This window comes from Enhydra lutris, unplaced genomic scaffold (genome assembly GCF_002288905.1).
Source record: "Enhydra lutris kenyoni isolate GAN:26980312 unplaced genomic scaffold, ASM228890v2 scaffoldscaffold7, whole genome shotgun sequence".
Lineage (NCBI taxonomy): Eukaryota > Metazoa > Chordata > Mammalia > Carnivora > Mustelidae > Enhydra > Enhydra lutris.
This window is the reverse complement of record NW_019154091.1, coordinates 37,596,965-37,617,210: the sequence shown is the minus strand read 5'-3', so window position 1 is coordinate 37,617,210 and position 20,246 is coordinate 37,596,965. Positions and strand designations below refer to the sequence as shown.

General features: G+C 35.8%; 1 protein-coding gene across 1 annotated transcript; it reads left to right on the top strand.

Moving 5' to 3' along the window:
• The first annotated feature begins 881 nt into the window (after positions 1-881).
• Positions 882-16,139, top strand: LOC111142021 (C-type lectin domain family 9 member A-like). The gene is made up of 7 exons (XM_022494942.1): positions 882-983; positions 4,626-4,725; positions 5,003-5,086; positions 8,518-8,619; positions 9,202-9,353; positions 13,313-13,419; positions 16,013-16,139. The coding sequence occupies exons 1-7, from the start codon at positions 882-884 to the stop codon at positions 16,137-16,139; spliced, it is 774 nt and encodes a 257-aa protein (XP_022350650.1).
• The last annotated feature ends 4,107 nt before the right edge of the window (positions 16,140-20,246 follow it).

Genomic DNA, 20,246 nt, shown 5'->3' with positions numbered 1-20,246 from the left:
TAGTATTTCATGCACTCTACCTGCTTTATTATAAATTTCATACAAGTTTATTAGATCTTGCTATCATTCTGGTTTGTTCTGTTTATGGATGTTAGCATGAACATCTCTCTCCCTCCCTCTTATTTACAGTTATTTCATTTTGGGGTTAGATCTTGGTTTCTTCACCTTACAGCCTTTTCCCTCAATGTCATTATAGTTTTTACTTTTCTTTGACAAAGACCAAGTTTGGTGAATGTAAAAATAGTGAACACGGCTGATATTTTAGTGAAACCTTACAGGATAAATGAAAGTTGAGGTAGAAGAGAGGTATAACAAATATTTTAAGATGGACTAAAAATACATTGATATCAATTACAAAAGTGTGTGGGTGTTTTAAGGACAGAAGTCCTTTGGGGATAATGTCCTTAAAACGGATTGGCTAATAATAGACTCATTCTTCAAATTATTTAGAAAGTCAAAAGTAAATTTTAAAAAACATAGTGAAACACCCATACTCTGATAATGGTACTTTATATTTTTACTTCTTGTAGATATTGTTGATAAAATATTTAAAGTTATATAATTTGATAGGTTTTAGACTTATTATATCTATTTTAGTTATAACACACCTGGCATCTTATTTAAAAAGCCCTAACAACTAAAATTGCTAGTAAATCCTTTTCATTGGTGGTTTGTCCCAAATTTTTAGGATTACATATGTACCAGCTGATCTATTAATATTAAACAATTGTAAACATAATCTTTACAACTTTCCAAAAGATCAGAGACAATGCATTCCTGTGAATGCATGCAAACTTTTAGTCAATTTTCTACTTGGTCCCTAACATATACCACCTAATGTGTTCTGATCCTAAGGCTCAGTCTCCAGCACACTCATTTGCATGGGAGGTATTCTGGATGCTGCTGAAGAGGCTGGGACTCCCAAAGTCAGTCACTTCACTCAGCTGCTGCGTCAGAAGCAGAGACGTGTAAACTGCAGTCAGGTAGGTCTTCATGCCCCACACCCCAGAAGTCAGCACTGCACTGAGAGTTTAGAAGTCATACTGTTCACCCTCCAAAACACACATTCACAGTCAGGTTGATGGTTTAATCATCCTTTACCAGTAAGGTATATAGCATTTAGTAGCATAAAAAGAGAAATCAAATATATTTCTGCTAAATGACATATTTTAGAACTGGGGATTTGACACAAGGCATAGACAGAGATGTGCAGCTGCTATGCAGAGTAATTACACCAGGACCGGGAAGATCTCAGTTCACAGGCATGCCTAGAGACCATGTTTGCCTTTAAGAGAAAGCCCTGTTGCATGGAGAATTTGCAGACTGCTTTCTTTCTTTATGTCAGAAACCTACTTCCTGAAAACTATTAGTTAGATCTTAGCAAAGAAACTGTATGAGAAAAAAGCATACTGACAAGAAAAAGAGCTAGAAACTCTCACCAGTGCTACTATCAATATTTAGAGGAGGATAAGAGATTTGTGTTTGAGTGTGATGGAAAAGAAAGCTCAAACCTTGGGGAGAGTGCTTTTGAATAGACTTTACCTGGTGTAGCTGGCATAGAGGTGGATTTCCATTGTTATTACTACACAATTCCAAGGATTTTGAAACATCAGAGCATTGGGACCCTTGTGGTGCACAGATCATTGTGGTTCATATGAAAAAATAAAACAAAACATCTTTTGTTCCTGCCTAACTCTGACTTCTAGGGTTAAATAGGGCATAGAGCTGGTCACTGAATTAAATAATCTCTTTTAAAAAACGCTCTGATAGTTTTTGCTTCAATTACTGGGACAGATGAATTTGAGTTTGATGCATTAAAAGGACTGCATGTAGACTTATTCAATATTTTAAATATTTCTCTATATTTGTGTCTTCATTTCATTATTTGAAGAGTTGGCTTTTTCAGGCAACTTAAAGAAATCACAGGAGATAAGAAGAAATGTGATATTCTTAAAATCATTCATATCTCAGTTTTTAGGTATTGAGATTTACTGTAATATATTAAGCAATCTGGCTATCCTTAGGATGTTTGTTAAAAATAGGATCTAAAATTTGAACATATTTTGACAGTCTCTGTTTTTACTATAGGTATGTAACAAGTGGGAGCTTACTTTCATTCCATTAAATGAAAGCATATGAATCATGTCAGATAGAATACAGACCTTTCATTTTTTATTTTCATAATTTTTAAATTTTATTGCTAATTATTTCCTAAATCTCATGAGATTTTGAGAATGCCATTCCCCCCACCCCCCAATCTTCAAGGTATATACTAAATCCCAGGTTTAAACTGATCCAGAAAATATGTATAAGATTTAGCATTTGAATTTTCTATGACTTTTGTCTGACACAGGGTAGAGTACAGGAGTTAATGAGATACTGACACCAGTGGAAACTGTGTGTGGGATATCTAATGTCACATGATCATTGGCTATCTTTCCTCTGACATGGTCTCTCTGAGAGCCAGTGAATCGTATCAGCAGGTACCTCCTAGATCAAAGCAGAGGTGAAAGGCTTGCAGAGCCAGGACATCGCAGCTGTGTTCCTGACCAAGCTATTTGTCCGGCTGGTGAGATCCCAAGGCCCGGAAGCAGGTATTGCAGCCAGAGAGCTTGTGTGCCCCATGCCTGTGCTGTCCCATTGTGGAGCAAAGAGGGATAAAGTAGAATCTGCTACAGGAAAGCTATGTGTGAACTTGGGAGGGTTTTGGAATGTTCCAGGAAACAATTGACTTTGGGATCCACGTTAATTCATATGTAATGTTAACTTTATTCTACAAGTGAAGACATGAATGGATCAGAATGAGAGTGGGTCAAAATATTTCCTAGGCAGAATATGATATTTTTAAATTCTTAGATGCTTTAAGAATGATTTAATTCTTTTTTAGGCAATATAAAATGTGTTCTCCCCTTATCTCTCTAGATATTACTTAACTGGTTAGCAATAAATTATTCAATGGTTAAATTCCCTCATCTTTCAGTTAAGTGTAATTAAAAATGTTTGATGCTTTGATAACATGATTTTTTTAATCAAAATAAATCCAGGATTATATTTGCACATTTATTTTCTTATTATTTTGTTATACAGACATTCAATTAAAATACAACTAAAGAAATCCAATTAGGGAAGAACATATGACCTTAACACCAAATTTAGCTTATAATTTGGCACTTTGGTAGAGAGAGTATTTATTGAAAACCAAATGGCAGTGTGTTTATAAATTTTATCAATATTTGTTAACTGTTCAAATCATGTTTCCTGACATTCTAAAGTAACTGAATGGTGAAATATTAAGATATTTTAAAAATCTGAGTTTCAAATCTGTTTAAGAACAGTTATTTAGTTCTTTCTACACTTACCAAAAATATTCTTTTGGGACAAATATTTTCTACAATTTAATCACTATATATATGTATTTTTTAAATTCTACAGGAGAGAATTTATTAGGTATCCTTTGGAAGGTATTGTTCATAAGAGTTACGTGTAGGTGAAGGATCATATACTTGGATAAATATAAATTAGCTATATATAATATACACGCTTGAACTAAATACATATTTATATAAATCATATTTAAGTATAATATTTTAATAATTTATTTATTTATCTGAACCAGACTATATTTAGTGTATTTTATACCTATTTATTTACTATATTTATAAGATTTATATTTATTTTATTTTATTTTTTTATTTAAAGATTTTTATTTATTTATATGACAGACAGAGATCACAAGCAGGCAGAGAGGCAGGCAGAGAGAGAGGTGGAAGCAGGGTCCCTGCTGAGCAGAGAGCCAGATGCAGGGCTCTATCCCAGGACCCTGGGGGGATCATGACCTGAGCCAAAGGCAGAGGCTTTAACCCACTGAGCCACCCAGGCTCCCCAGATTTATATTTATTTTAATTAAAGACTATCATTTACTTGCTGTCTGACCTTGGGAGTGCTGTTTATATTCTTGGAGCCTCCGTGTTCCTCATCTACAAATAGATAGGACCACTGTGTTGCACTGCTGTTAGAGTTTTATGCCTTCCTCATGTAATGTTACTTCTATAACTCCCTTTCCTTGGACCCCATGATTTCTGCATTTTCCTTACACTCTGAAAACAGGGTCATGACCATGTGATTATAAAGTTCAAGCAATAATGTAGATGAATGAGTGAAGTCTGACATAAGCCATGTGGCAGATGCGGAGTTTGTCAAACTGGGATGTGCGTGTCTTTACTAAAGAGGGAGTTACTGAATTTGGTGTCAATAAAGTTGCCACTTGGGCAGAAAACAGGCATTAAGTGATCAGACATAATTTTCCAATAAGTCAGATTTTTAGGTGAGTATGGAATACATACCTTTTTAAATTTGGCAAATTAAAAAAAAGTGAAGCATAGCATGCCCATAAACAGTAGTGGACCATTATTTAATAGGGTAGAATCTCTGTTTAAGAAATTACAAAGAGAAATGTAAAAAAAGAAATTCCCTAACAGTCCCAGATAAATATTTACTTTAACTTGTTTATTTCAGATGCTCATGCTTGTCATTTGTTTAGCTGTCGCTGTTACTTCACGATAAATAATGTTATTTTCATGCCTTATGAAACATTGCATAGGACTTGAGCTGTGTCCTTGCGGTAGCCCTCAAAAATGAGCGAGGAGAGAGTGACATATGCAGAGCTGAATTTACCCAATTCAAGGAAACAGAAGGGCAAAAGACGTCCAAGGAATAAAAAGAGAGGTAAAGGTTTTTCAGTTTATTTTGTTTTCTAAAAACATTATGATGTCAAATAAGAAAAAGTGCAATCATAATAACCATGTCTATGCTTATTTGATATTTTATGTCTGTTTTTTTATATATCAATAGGGATATTAAAATGTCATATTCAATGAGTTTTATTATCACAGTGAATAGCGACATTCATTTTAGTTCCAGAATGAATTTCCATTTCCTTCTAATTCTGGGGGTTTTGTTATGCTCAATGCTTACTATATATTTTGCTTTCTCATTTGTACAGAATTTCCATGGCATATTGTTGCATTATCCCTGGGAGTTATGTGTGTTATCCTCTTGCTGGCAATCACAGGCTTAAGATCTATATGTGAGTATCAGACATACATAGTTCTTATGAGAGCGATGAGCCAGAGTGATAAATGAAGCCAGAGTGATAAATGAAACTACTGGATTTCTGCAGAGCCCATGTCAACCATAAAGTCCTATACAGATGTTACTAATGGTATTGATGATAATATTGATGCTGATGATTTTATTATTTGGCTGTCAGTTTTTATGCTACACAAAAGAGTGTACATAATAGTTGTAATAGCACAGAATTTGGCTGAAATGTATAGTGAAGCTTACATATATATCCATCCTTATATTTTGTGTGGAAGGAGGTTTTCTATATAATCAAAGAATTGGAAAAAAATCTTTACTTGAATATTACATTCCTTTTCATACTGTGATACTGCTTAAATCACAGAGGAATATAAGGTTGATCTATTTTCTATATCACTTATATATTTCATATGAGTTCCTTTTTAAAAAAGATTTTGTTTATTTAACACAGAGAGAGAGAGAGAGTACAAGTAGGGGGAGCAGCAGGCAGAGGGAGAGGAAGAAGCAGGCTTCCCACTGAGCCTGAAGCCCCTGTTACAGGGCTTGATCCCAGGATCCTGGAATCATGACCTGAACTGAAGGGAGAAGTTTAACCTACTGAGACACCCAGGAACCCCTATTGCATGTCAATTTGTACAATATCTATACAACACCTGCTTTTAATATCTTTTCCTTGATGTTTATTAAATCTTTGGTTCATTCATTCAACACAATTTTGGCTCAGGAACTATGTACACTAAAGACACAGGAATTTTAAAAGTCAGTTCACAATGAGCTTAGTTTAAAGGGGAAGACTTTTTAAGTGAAGCAGTTTTTAAAATAAATATTATCAGTGCTGGGGTAATGGCATGAAGATACCAGATGGATGGGATAGTCCCTGAGGTCAAGAAAGTTTTCCTCCAGGAGATAATAACTGATATGATAAGAAGGTTAGGTAGGACTTAATCAGGAAGGTCAGCGAAGAGAAGACTCATCTAGGCAGAGAACAAGATGAACAAAAGAAGCATTAATGTGTGAGGAGATTTAAGTTTCTGGGCAAATAAAAGAAGTAGCTAGAAACAGGGTGGCTAGGTATATAATTTATGATAACTTTCATATCATGTTAAGCAATTTTAGATTTGTTCTAAAAATGAAAAGGAACTTTGGGAAGATATTACAGAGGGAAAACATGATTCATGTCCCATGAACATAGAGGGATTTGGGAAAAGTCAATTTGAATAGACTGGAAAGTGGGTGGGGGGACAAAACAGGAGGATATTTCAGGAATTAGGGTTAGTTAGAATGAATGAATTAGTGTCTTAAAAGAAGTGATGAGGCATTGGGACTGTTTATGAGAAATATTTACTATGTAGAATTGTTAGGGTATGTGTGAGGTAGAGAAATGAATTGGTGATACCATTTGACGTCAGGCTATATACTTTGGCAAATATATTCCACTAAATGTTACAGAAAACATTAGGCTATCAAGTGTGTGTGTGTGTGTGTGAATAATGGTGAGAAGTGAAGAGTTGTGGCATATCAGTGGTGATGACCAGAAAGAATTAGATTGGTTGAGTCTCTTAGAGTGAGCATTTGATAGTTGTCGCAGACCATCAGCATGCATATGGTAGGATTAAAAGTCTGGAGATCAACTCCCTGATATGAGGAAGTGGAGATGCAACATAGGGGTGTTAAGGGAGTAGAAGAAGAATAAATGAAACAAGATGGGATTGGGAGGGAGACAAACCACAAGTGACTCTTAATCTCACAAAACAAACTGAGGGTTGGGGGGGAGGGGGGTTGGGAGAGGGGGTTGGGGTTATGGACATTGGGGAGGGTATGTGCTATGATGAGTGCTGTAAAGTGTGTCAACCTGGCGATTCACAGACCTGTACCCCTGGGGATAAAAATATATTATATGTTTATAAAAAATAAAAAATTAAAAAAAAAAGTCTGGAGATCAAGAGAGATACCTAGATTAGAGATATAAATTGGGCTTTCATCAATTAATGTAACAAGTATTGGTAAACATAATAGAGGAAAGCAGAAGGTAGACCATGCTTTACCTTATCAAACTAGAGAGAATAGATTTTCTAGAAGGAAAAGTGTGAGGAGGATGTTTCTTAGGAAAATTAACATTTAGAATAGGTGGAAGATGGGTAAACGGTAAAAAACAGTGATGCTTTGGTTAAAGAAGTAGGAGGGAATCCAAAACATTATGGCATCGTATGGAAGGAGGGTAAAGATAGTCATGGGTTCGGAATGGTATGGGAAGATCAAGTAAAATAACGGCCAACAATATGCTTACTAAATTTGGCAAGAGAGAGGTTACTAAAGACATTTGCTAGAATAGATTCAGTTAAATGGTGGGTATTGTCAAAGCCTGATTGCAGTGGCTAAAACTTCAAACATTAGGAAGCAGAGACAATGAATACAGAAATTTATTTTTTTAATTATGGCAATGCAAAAACTTTACCAAGTTTTGAAAGTATGTGGATCTATATGATCTCATACATTGTAAAGGGACTAGAAACTGATAAAACTCTCTTTGGTATTAGCTTCTAAAACTGAACATGAGGGGCACCTGGGTGGCTCAGTTGTTAGTATGTCTGTCTTAGACTCAGGTCATGATCCCAGCATCCTGGGATTGAGCCCCATATTGGGCTCCCTGCTCTGAGGGAAGCCTGCTTCTCCCCCTCCTACTCTCCCTGCTTGTGTTCCCTTTCTCATTGTCTCTCTCTCTCTGTGAAATAAATAAATAAAATCTTTAAAAAAAATAAAGCTTAACATGATGAATCACTCATTCTCACTGATGATTGATAGTAGCGGAATTGGCAATTAAGATTCTCAGTGGTGTAACAAACTTTAAAGGATTTTTCCTTTAATATTCACACACTTACAGAGAAGTATATTTTATGCTTTTATATTTTTTTATTTGTGAGTTTTGGGAAGATATTGTTATTTCTCTCAGAGTTGTTTAACTTTCCTTTTGCATACTGGAAATAACTAAGTTCTTGGTCTAGGTAAATTCAATGAATCAATTACAAGCTTATCCTAGTAGAGAGTCAGTTGCTAAATAAGTACTAAATACAAAATCTCACCAATGTGGAAATCTTCATTTGAAGAGTGGATGATATAGAAACTGGTTAGTGTTTTATTTCAAGTTTCTATTTTCCAATTTATATGTTTGTATGTTTTATATTTTGTGTTTTATAAGTTTTATATACTTAAAAATGGATAGCAAGTTAAAGTTTTATTTAAAAAATCTGTTTTATTTTTGATATTTCAAGCAATCTTAAACTACCATTTTCTCTGATTGTACTTTCATTTAGTCAACAACATCACTATGCCATTTAGAATTAGAGCAAGCAGCAAGTTTAATAATGTGATCTATGAAAGGCATTCACAACCATAATTTTATAATATGGATTGAAGTTTTTCAGAAATGTCCTGCACACACAATGCAGAATAAGAATGACACGAAAGAAAAAAATGCTTCCTTAGGAGAGGTTGAAGATGACTCAATTTTACCACCAGGTATGTACTGAGTACATATAATTTACAATTTTTAATGGCATTATCCACTCTGTCCCATTTCAATACAGAATTTAAAAACTTTATGTTGTGCTTTGTCAGGTCCTTTAATTTTGCTCACCCTTTTATTTTTTCTTTTCTTTGTTTTTTGAAATCAAATCCATTTTCTTTATTATAGCTAATTTAACTCTTGACTTTCACAAAGTCATGTGATTTGATTATTTGAGTAATTAATGCTTAAGGATGAATTTTCCCCAGTACCGATCTCTTGGAATTAACATCATCTCTGTGTATTCACTTTACGGATTTTTTCCTGCCAGGATATCTGCTCCACATGGCTGCAGTTTATTTGTCCCGTGAAGGCAAAATTTCTCAGTGCAATTCTAACGATGGTCTGAGGTCTGTCAGAGACAGTCCCAGGACCCACAGTTTAGCCAAAGAGCTATTACCAGCATTAGACTTTTGGGAAATGGGAAAACCACCTATTTTTTGGTTGTTTAGCCTGAAGTAAGCCAGAAATATGTGTAAAGTGCAGGTCTCTAAGAGGTCTTGTGGTTGAAGATCATGGTGGCTTTTGTTTTCAAGATGAAGACTATGAGTCACTTCAAGGAAATTGGCACTGCTGTGGAAAAAGCTGTTACTATTTTTCAGAAGAAGAGAATACTTGGAAGGAGAGTAAGAAGTCATGTGAGGTCCTGGGATATAGTCTCATGAAGATTGATAATAAAGCGGAGCAGGTATGTCTGCTTTATTAAACTTGATTAAATGCTTTATGAGAAGTCCTATGTCTTGAGTTAGAATCATTGTTTCGACTTTCCTCCCATATTATTTGGCCACTTTGTTTTGAAGCATTTGTTAATCAGTGTAGATTCTCTAAAGAGGAGATGAAGGTGTAACATGGACCTAAAAGAACCCCTGTTTTGTTTACTTATTTTTTTAAGTAGGGTCCAGCCCAGCCTGGAGCCACATGAGGTTTTAACTCATGACCCTGAGATCAAGACCTGAGCTGAGATCAAGGGTCAGGTACTTAACCAACCAAGCCACCTAAGCACCCCAAGATCCATTGTTTTAAAAAATGAACAAGAGAACCATTTCACTGTTAGTCTTTTTATTGTATGTGTTGCATCTTCACATTTTAATATACATTAGAGAGTTAGTTTTTAGCTTCTCAGGGCTACTACAGGGCAAAAGAAAAACTACCTTCAACGGTGTAAGCAATGTAAAGTGATAATTCTCATTATCTGAGTTCTGTTGTTCCTTCTTGTTCAGTATTTGGAAGGAGTCACACTTGTAAGGGAAGATGAGTCTCTTGCTTTCATGAGTGGCCATGGGAAAAAGGATGAAAAATAGAGATTGAATATACTGGAATGATTCTTTAAAAATGAACTTTTATTTTATTTTATTTTTATTTTATTTTAATTTATTTCTTGTCAGTGTTCCAGAATTCATCATTTATGCACCACCCCCAGTACTCCATGCAATACGTGCCCTCAATAATACCCACCACCAGGCTCACCTAACCCCCCCCCCAAAAAAAGCCCTCAGTTTGTTTCTCAGAGTCCACAGTCTCTCATGGTTTGTCTCCCCCTCCGATTTCCCCCAACTCACTTCCCCTCTCCATCTCCCAATGTCCTTTGTGTTATTCCTTATGCTCCACAAGTAATTGAAACCATATGATAATTGACTCTCTCTGCTTGACTTATTTTACTTTTAATCCAGAATGGCAGAGGAAACATCTCTTTTCTAGAAGAGACAATCTAGATCAAATTTGCCATTCCTTTTAAAGTTTAGGACTATAAAGTCAATTGAATGGATTCTGTAGATTTCCTTCTAATAATTCCATTTAGGCACCAAATTCCAGTTACACTGTTTAGTCTTAGCAATGTTATTTCTAAGAGTATCTTGTGAAGGATGAGTGAAAAGCCCTATGTTTGAAAAACAGCAACATCAGTCAGGGGTGTCTGGCTGGCTCAGTCAGTGGGGTACGTGACTCTTGATCTCAAGAGTTGTGAGTTCAAGCTCCATGTTGGGTGCAGAGCTTACCCAAAATAATAATATAAAAATAATAATAATTATAATAATGTTAGTAATAATAAAATGATTAAATAAATAAAACAAAAAGCCCTATGTTTTCTTGTTTATAAAATTCTTATTAAAATAAAAATATGAATAAATCACTTTTACTTATAAGAAACAGATGAACTAAGAAATCACATTAAGGAGTCAAATTTTAAAAATCCAGCTACATCTTATAAATACCTCGATTCATTTAAACCTCAATGTTTATCAGTCTGTTCTGAAATGAGTTGTTTCCTTTTCTCAGAAATTTACTTTATTTGTAATCAGTACTATCCCTGTAATCTGTAATTTCCAATTGTGTTCTTCAGTTTTAGTCCTACCATTGAAGTTTCTAGGCTTCAAAGTTTCAGTGAAACTTCTTATATTGTTATCCCTGTATCTCCGTGAACTAATCTAGAGCCTTTGAAATTCCTTGTGACTTCTGTCGTGGGTTAGAGCAAAGCTCTGTTGCATCGTCTATAATCTGATAGCCTTGTTGTCAGGACCTACCCTGGAATACTGATGCACTATAGAATCCAGAGACAGACTTTGCTGCAGAGCAGCATTGCTCTGACAGTAATGGTTTCGGATTTTAGTCTTTTGCTATTTTCCAAAGTCTAGAAGTATAATGAAAGCAGTGCCTTAAATCCATTGATGTAGAAAAATGAGATTGGCTTTTATACAAGTAGTTATACCTGTAAATCTAACAAAAATATGTGAGTGAAAGAATCGATGAACATTTAATTGTAGAGTTTCTTCAGAGACCTAGAAATGATAAAGTATATTATATTTTATGTAATACTCATCCATCTTCCCTACTCTAAAAGATACACTATTGAGATTTTTTTCTTATACAAATTAATGATAGTGAAAAGAATATTGATGTCTGTGTGTGTGTGAGAGAGAGAGTGAGAGAGAGAGAGGAGAGAAAGACAGAGTGGGAGAGAGTGGGAGAGGATTTGAGAGAGAGAGAGAGAGAGAGAAAGACAGAGAGGTAATAAATACATTGCTTTTAGGAAAGAACATTAGGGAACTTTTTTTCCTTTTTTAAATAATTTTTTTATTTTTTATTTACATGTAATGTATTATTAGCCCCAGGGATACAGGTTTGTGAATCGCCAGGTTTACACACTTCACAACACTCACCATAGTACATACCTTCCCCAAAGTCCATAACCCAACCACCTCCCAACTCCCTTCCCCATGGCAACCTTAATTTGTTTTGTGAAATTAAGTCCCTTGTGGTTTGTCTCCCTCCTGATCCCATCTTGTTTCATTTATTCCATAAGGGAACATTTGAAGTGAATAAAATATGCCAATTTGAATAATGATTACAAATAACTTAACAATTTTTTATGTTAAAGATATTTTTGACACTGCATTCATTATTCAGTGCAGAAAATTTTCAAAACTGAGAGTATGATTCCCACTTCAGTTGTGGAAAATACTATAGGAAGGGTTTTTTTTTTTTTTTGTTACAGCATACATAGCAAATAAATGGCATAAACTTTCAACCCTCGTAGGTATCGTTTCTTCATTTTCACTGCTGTGTATGATTCCGCAGTGTGCATATGCTTCATCTATTCTCTAGATGATAGGAATTTGGGTTGTTTCCAGCTCTTGTTGTTATGAATAGTCCTTCATGAAACATTCTTAGATATGTCTCCCATGTGTCTTCTCTCTCTCTCTCTCTTTTTTTTTTTTATGATAAATCATCCTATGAGTGGAATCATTGGTCAGTAGGATTTGTACAAGTTCAATTTTTTTTAAAATTTCTTTTCAGCGTAATAGAATTCATTGTTTATGCACCACACCCAGTGCTCCATGCAATACATACCCTCCATAATACCCACCACCTGGCTCCCCCCACCTTCCACCCCCCACCCCTTCAAAACCCTCAGGTTGTTTTTCAGAGTACATAGTCTCTCATGGTTCACCTCGGCTTCCAATTTCCCTCAACTCCCTTCTCCTCTCCATCTCCCTATGTCCTCCATGACAAGTTCATTTTATATGAGAATTCCAGATCATTTTTCAATATGATTTTAACATCTGTTTTAAAGATATCTTTGATCTCTACTATCCCACAAACTTGGTGTTGTTATTTTTACTTTCTGCCAATTAAATAGTTGTAAAATATCTCCTGATATATATTGAGCTTGGCTCTTTCCTATTTATTGGCTATGTGCTATATTTATTTGAAATGTGTTCTTATGTTTTGTCCTTTTTTTTCTTATTGAATTTTATTTTGATATTGCTTGATAGAAATATGTGTTTGTTCTCTAAGTTACTGCAGATGTCTCCAGATTTGAAGCTTGTATTTTCACATTCTTTAAGGTAGAGAGAAGTTCTAGGTTTAGTGCAATCCTATTTACCTATCTACTTTATCATATGTGAAGTTTTTTTTAAGTCCATCATGTCCCTTTCTGGGTATCTTTCATTCAGTTATAAAGAGTTGAGTGATTTGTTTGTTAAATCCTTTCTGTATCCATTTCTTCTCTGCACATGAAGAAATTAGTCTGCCTTCTCCATTTATCAGAGTGGCATTGGAAGATAAATGTGTCCAGTATTTTACGAGTCCTCTGCGGGTAAGGTATTTTCAGTGATGTTATGAATAATACCTAATTCTCCTTTCCCACAGAACTTCGTTCAATCAAAAATAAGATACAATTACTGGATTGGATTATATAAAGTAGGAGCTAAGCATCCCTGGATCTGGCTGGATGGTACACCCCTATCTCGGACAGTGTAAGTTTTTATGTCACTGTTTCCATTTCCTCTCCTGCTCAGGAACTGCCTGGTAGATTATAGGTCAAGAAGAGGAAAGGATCCTTGGGGACTTAGGGAATATCTTGAATTCCATGTGATCTTACTTCTCAGCTAGGCAACCAAATGCAAATCTCAGGCCTCCAATAGACCAAAAGAGCATTATTTATTCCCATGTTCCTCAATGGCGGGTCCTTCCAAACATGGTAAAGAGACATTTTGCTTTTGTATCTTTCTCTTGTATGTCCTGAGATACTAGCATGTTCACTAGTTTGGGTGCAGGAAATGGTAAAAGTATAATGAGGAGAGAAAAGTCATATCTAATCCCAGCTCTCTCTGTCAGTGCAACTTGTACCTATTTAGTTGGTGTCACTCAAGAACTAAAAAGAAAAGAGCTTTTTCCATTAAGTGACTCTGTAATCTTGCATCTCTAATGTGGTCACTTAGTGTCTTTCATGCTATTATTTCACAGAAGTCCGCATAATTTCTGGTAGTCCTGTCTCATTGGTAAATCCCATACATTTGTTGGTTGATGTCCAGGAAACTAGATTAGAAAAGGAAGCAAATGATCTAACTAAATCTAAGTAACATGGGGACAGTATGAGAGACATTGAGTTATTTAACATGTTTACTGATGGCCTGTAATATGCCAGGCACTGCTTTAGGCATTGAAACTACAGTGATGAATAAAACAGGCCACAGTATCCTCCCCTTACAGATATTACAGTCTAAGGCAGGCATGATAGTCCTGGTGGGGATGAATGAGGAAAAACAAATAAGCTAAGTAAATGATATGGCACATTAGAAGAAGATAAATGCTTTGGAGTATTGTGAAGTCTCTTATTTTTTTGCTATATGACAGTGTCTTTTGTGTATGAAGGTAAGAGAAAGAGATTTCACTGTTTTAAATGGGATGATCAGAGATAATCTCCTGGAGAAATGTTTGTACAGTACGTTGAATGAACCAGCCATTTGGATTACCTGATGGGACAGCTCCCTAAGAGTAGACAGAGCTGGTGTAAAGACCCTGAGGTAGGAGTGTATTTAACGTGCTTGAGGAAATAGCATGAGGGCCTACAATGCTAGAACAAGATGAACAAGGGGGTGGGGGGGATGTAGGTTAGAGGCTTAATGACATTGGGAGTGTGTAGGACATCAGAAAAGTGTAAGAACTTGGATTTTTTCATGAAGGCATGAAAAGCTATTAGAGGGTTTTGAGCAGAGGAGGGAGAAAAACAGGCTTCTTGTTTTAGAGTGCCTCTGGACACTCTGTTGAGATTACTTGGTGTGTGTTCTTTTGGGGGAGGGAGCAGGGAGTCTAAATGAGGACGCAGGAGGTTGCTGAAGAGTCTGTTGCAGTCATCCAGGTGAGATGTCGTGACTTGATGATGATTGGTAGGGTTGATGCTGGTGTAAAGTGGCCAGATTCCACACTTCTTTCAAAGATGTGTGAAAGAGAGACAAATCAGGGATGGCTCCAGGGTTTTTGGTTCAGAAGTTGCAAGAGTGATGCTGCTATTAATCTTACTAGAGCATAATTGGAATTCAGTGTTAGATACAATTTGAATGACTCTATTCAACATTTAGCTATGTATACAGGTGTCACATGGGGCATTTTGGTACATGATCATGAAGCTCACATGAGAGGTCGGTGCAGGGAATGCAGATGTTGTACACAACAGTGCACAGTGAAATAAGTAAGAGACTGGAAGTGATTCTCAGGAAATCTAAGGCCCTTGGACACCCGAGTGTTTAAGATAATGATAAGATAATGGGGAGATGAGGTTAACCAGAAAATATCATTGAGAAAAGTGCTTTGAGATACAAAAGTAAAACCCTGAAGGGACAGGTAGGGTAATGGAATCCTTGTAAAAGAAGTATTACTGAAGTAATAGCGGAATTTAGAATGTTGGTGATTCCTCACTGATAAATTTTACTACTTGAAATTGTTACTTCTTGTCAGTTACATTCATGAACATTTGAAGGGAAATTAAAACTAAGTAACATTATTTTTTCTGTATGCTGTAGCCTAGCCCCCAAATTTAAAATCCAGGTACTTTATTCTCATAGCCCCAAGTTCAGAACATTTGAACATTTTGTTTGATGTGGAAAACAGTAAGCTGAGTGGGGAAAAGTGCACTCTGTTTTAAATGCATATAAACACCCTCTATGATTAAGGTGAGGCTAGCATTAAATGCATAGTTTGTGCACATTAATCTGAATCATAGGAAACTGGAATATTTTTATATATAGTTACAGCATGTCACATAATGAATTTATTATATTTGGTCACTTTCCAGAAGTTTTAGGAGTTTTAGAAGAAGAATTTTTCAAGTGTGTATGTCTAACTGACATATACATCCCAGTCTATACTAGTCTTTCTACTTCTCCCCTATCTCCAGCTGTCCACTGACATTTCCATTAGTTTTAGATACAATTACACTTCATAATCTTACAGCTATATGTTTGTCACATGATTTGCATGTCTACTGAAATCATTGCACATATGTTGTAAATTTGTGATACATTTTGCCTGACAAATGACTTGCTAAAATAAATATATTCTCTGATGCAGGAATTTCCAGCAGAGTTTATTGAATGTAAATTGTGGACACCTCAAGCCATCAAGTATTTCTACTGCTGATTGTCAAAAATGCTTTCGTTACATTTGTGAAAAGCCTTTCACTGGCCCTTGTTATTAAAAGAATTACTGTCATCAAAATTTTAATATTTTCTTTCTTTAATAGCTATTAGGGAAAAAAATTAGGGTATTCACTCAAATTAGTTTACTCTGCATGATTTATTAAGGGTAATGATCTTTCAAACATTCCTCGGCAATGTTAAAACACTAAGACTTATAAATAGGAAAATTATACATCCAAAAAACAAGTTTATTGTTTAGAAATTTCAAGAATGAATCCATCAGAGAATGTGAAACAAATTCATTTTGATTGAGTGTTAAGATTTCACATTCAAAAATAATTAAATGATCCTGATACAAGTAGGTAATTAATATTCACTGTGTTCAAAATATAAGAGATAGATAATGATGAACAAATTCTCTTAACCTATCTTGTTCCTTATTCACCTAGTTATCTTCTTATAGGCAAATATGTAATAGATAGTATCCTGAAAATATTCTAGGGAAGTGCAGCCATATGCATGCTATCTGCTAAACAAAATGTTATATAACTACAAAGAATAGTATTGCTTCTTTACATTTTTGTTTAAAAATATATCTTGCAGTTTGTTTCATTTCAGTACATAGGAGCTTCATCAGTGTTTGTAAGCAGCTGCAAATGTTACACTAAACAGATGACAGGAAAATTTATCTACAAGTTTTTTTTTTTTTAAGGTTTTCAAGCATTTATTTTTTATTTTTTTAATAACATATAATGTATTTTTATCCCCAGGGGTACAGGTCTGTGAATCGCCAGGTTTACACACTTCACAGCACTCACCATAGCACATACCCTCCCCAATGTCCATAACCCCACCCCCCTCTCCCAACTCCCCTCCCCCCAGCAACCCTCAGTTTCTTTTGTGAGATTAAGAGTCACTTATGGTTTGTCTCCCTCCCAATCCCATCTTGTTTCATTTATTCTTCTCTCACTCCCTTAACACCCCTATGTTGCATCTCTACTTCCTCATATCAGGGAGATCATATGATAGTTGTCTTTCTCTGATTGACTTATTTCGCTAAGCATGATACCCTCTAGTTCCATCCACGTCATCGCAAATGGCAAGATTTCATTTCTTTTGATGGCTGCATAGTATTCCATTGTGTATATATACTACATCTTCTTTATCCATTCATCTGTTGATGGACATCTACGTTCTTTCCATAGTTTGGCTATTGTAGACATTGCTGCTATAAACATTCTGGTGCATGTGACCCTTCGGATCACTACGTTTGTATCTTTAGGGTAAATACCCAGTAGTGCAATTGCTGGGTCATAGGGTAGTTCTATTTTCAACATTTTGAGGAACCTCCATGCTGTTTTCCAGAGTGGAGGCCCTAACTTGCATTCCCACCAACAGTGTAGGAGGGTTCCCCTTTTTCTGCATCCTCGCCAGCATCTCTCATTTCCTGACTTGTTAATTTTAGCCATTCTGACTGGTGTGAGGTGATATCTTATTGTGGTTTTGATTTGTATTTCCCTGATGCCGAGTGATGTGGAGCACTTTTTCATGTGTCTGTTGGCCATCTGGATGTCTTCCTTGCAGAAATGTCTGTTCATGTCTTCTGCCCATTTCTTGATTGGATTATTTGTTCTTTGGGTGTTGAGTTTGCTAAGTTCTTTATAGATTTTGGACACTAGCCCTTTATCTGATATGTCGTTTGCAAATATCTTCTCCCATTCTGTCATTTGTCTTTTGGTTTTGTTGACTATTTCTTTGGTGTGCAGAAGCTTTTGATCTTGATGAAATCCCAATAGTTCATTTTTGCCCTTGCTTCCCTTGCCTTTGGGGATGTTCCTAGGAAGATGTTGCTGCGGCTGAGGTCGAAGAGGTTGCTGCCTGTGTTCTCCTCAAGGATTTTGATGGATTCCTTTCTCACATTGAGGTCCTTCATCCATTTTGAGTCTATTTTCGTGTGTGGTGTAAGGAAATGGTCCAATTTCATTTTTCTGCATGTGGCTGTCCAATGTTCCCAACACCATTTATTGAAGAGGCTGTCTTTTTTCCATTGGACTTTCTTTGCTGCTTTGTCGAAGATTAGTTGGCCATAGAGTTGAGGGTCTATTTCTGGGCTCTCTATTCTGTTCCATTGATCTATGTGTCTGTTTTTGTGCCAGTACCATGCTGTCTTGATGATGACAGCTTTGTAATAGAGCTTGAAGTTCGGAATTGTGTTGCCACCAACTTTGGCTTTCTTTTTCAATATTCCTTTGGCTATTTGAGGTCTTTTCTGGTTCCATATAAATTTTAGGATTATTTGTTCCATTTCTTTGAAAAAAAAAAAAGGATGTATTTTGATAGGAATTGCATTAAATAGTGTAGATTACTTTAGGTAGCATAGACATTTTCACAATATTTGTTCTTCTAATCCATGAGCATGGAACATTTTTCCATTTCTTTATGTCTTCCTCAATTTCTTTCATGAGTACTTTATAGTTTTCTGAGTATAGATTCTTAGCCTCTTTGGTTAGGTTTATTCCTAGGTATCTTATAGTTTTGGGTGCAATTGTAAATGGGATTGACTCCTTAATTTCTCTTTCTTCTGTCTTGTTGTTGGTGTAGAGAAATGCAACTGATTTCTGGGCATTGATTTTATATCCTGACACTTTACTGAATTCCTGTTCAAGTTCTAGCAGTTTTGGAGTGGAGTCTTTTGGGTTTTCCACATATAGTATCATATCATCTGCAAAGAGTGATAGTTTGACTTCTTCTTTGCCGATTTGGATGCCTTTAATTTCCTTTTGTTGTCTGATTGCTGAGGCTAGGACTTCTAGTACTATGTTGAATAGCAGTGGTGATAACGGACATCCCTGCCATGTTCCTGACCTTAGCGGAAAAGCTTTCAGTTTTTCTCCATTGAGAATGATATTTGCAGTGGGTTTTTCATAGATGGCTTTGATAATATTGAGGTATGTGTCCTCTATCCCTACACTTTGAAGAGTTTTGATCAGGAAGGGATGCTGTACTTTGTCAAATGCTTTTTCAGCATCTATGGAGAGTATCATATGGTTCTTGTTCTTTCTTTAATTAACGTGTTGTATCACATTGAGATTTGTGGATGTTGAACCAACCTTGCAGACCTGGAATAAATCCCACTTGGTCGTGGTGAATAATCCTTTTAATGTACTGTTGAATCCTATTGGCTAGTATTTTGGTGAGAATTTTTGCATCTGTGTTCATCAAGGATATTGGTCTGTAGTTCTCTTTTTTGATGGGATCCTTGTCTGGTTTTGGGATCAAGGTGATGCTGGCCTCATAAAATGAGTTTGGAAGTTTTCCTTCCATTTCTATTTTTTTGGAACAGTTTCAGGAGAATAGGAATTAGTTCTTCTTTAAATGTTTGGTAGAATTCCCCCGGGAAGCCGTCTGGCCCTGGGCTTTTGTTTGTTTGGAGATTTTTGATGACTGTTTCAATCTCCTTACTGGTTATGGATCTGTTCAGGTTTTCTATTTCTTCCTGGTTTAGTTGTGGTAGTTTATATGTCTCTAGGAATGCTTTCATTTCTTCCAGATTGTCAAATTTGTTGGCGTAGAGTTGCTCATAGTATGTTCTTATAATTGTATTTCTATGGTGTTAGTTGTGATCTCTCCTCTTTCATTCATGATTTTATTTATTTGGGTCCTTTTCTTTTCTTTTTGATAAGTCTGGCCAGGTGTTATCAATCTTATTAATTCTTTCAAAGATCCAGCTCCTAGTTTCATTGATTTGTTCTGTTGTTTTTTTTGGTTTCTATTTCATTGATTTCTGCTCTGATCTTTATGATTTCTCTTCTCCTGCTGGGTTTAGGCTTTCTTTGTTGTTCTTTCTCCAGCTCCTTTAGTTGTAGGGTTAGGTTGTGTAATTGAGACCTTTCTTGTTTCTTAAGAAAGGCTTGTACCGCTATGTATTTTCCTCTCAGGACTGCCTTTGCTGTGTCCCACAGATTGTGAACTGTTGTGTTTTCATTATCATTTGTTTCCATGAATTTTTTCAATTCTTCTTTAATTTCCTGGTTGACCCATTCATTCTTTAGAAGGATGCTGTTTAGTCTCCATGCATTTGGGTTCTTTCCAAATTTCCTCTTGTGATTGAGTTCTAGCTTCAGAGCATTGTGGTCTGAAAATATGCAGGGAATGATCTCAATCTT

Bases quoted from the DNA above. Each gene is read 5' to 3' on its own strand.
- LOC111142021 (XM_022494942.1), top strand. From the start codon at position 882: ATGGGAGGTATTCTGGATGCTGCTGAAGAGGCTGGGACTCCCAAAGTC. The intron at 984-4,625 runs GTAGGTCTTCAT...TCCTTGCGGTAG, and splicing joins GACGTGTAAACTGCAGTCAG to CCCTCAAAAATGAGCGAGGA. The intron at 13,420-16,012 runs GTAAGTTTTTAT...TCTCTGATGCAG, and splicing joins ACACCCCTATCTCGGACAGT to GAATTTCCAGCAGAGTTTAT.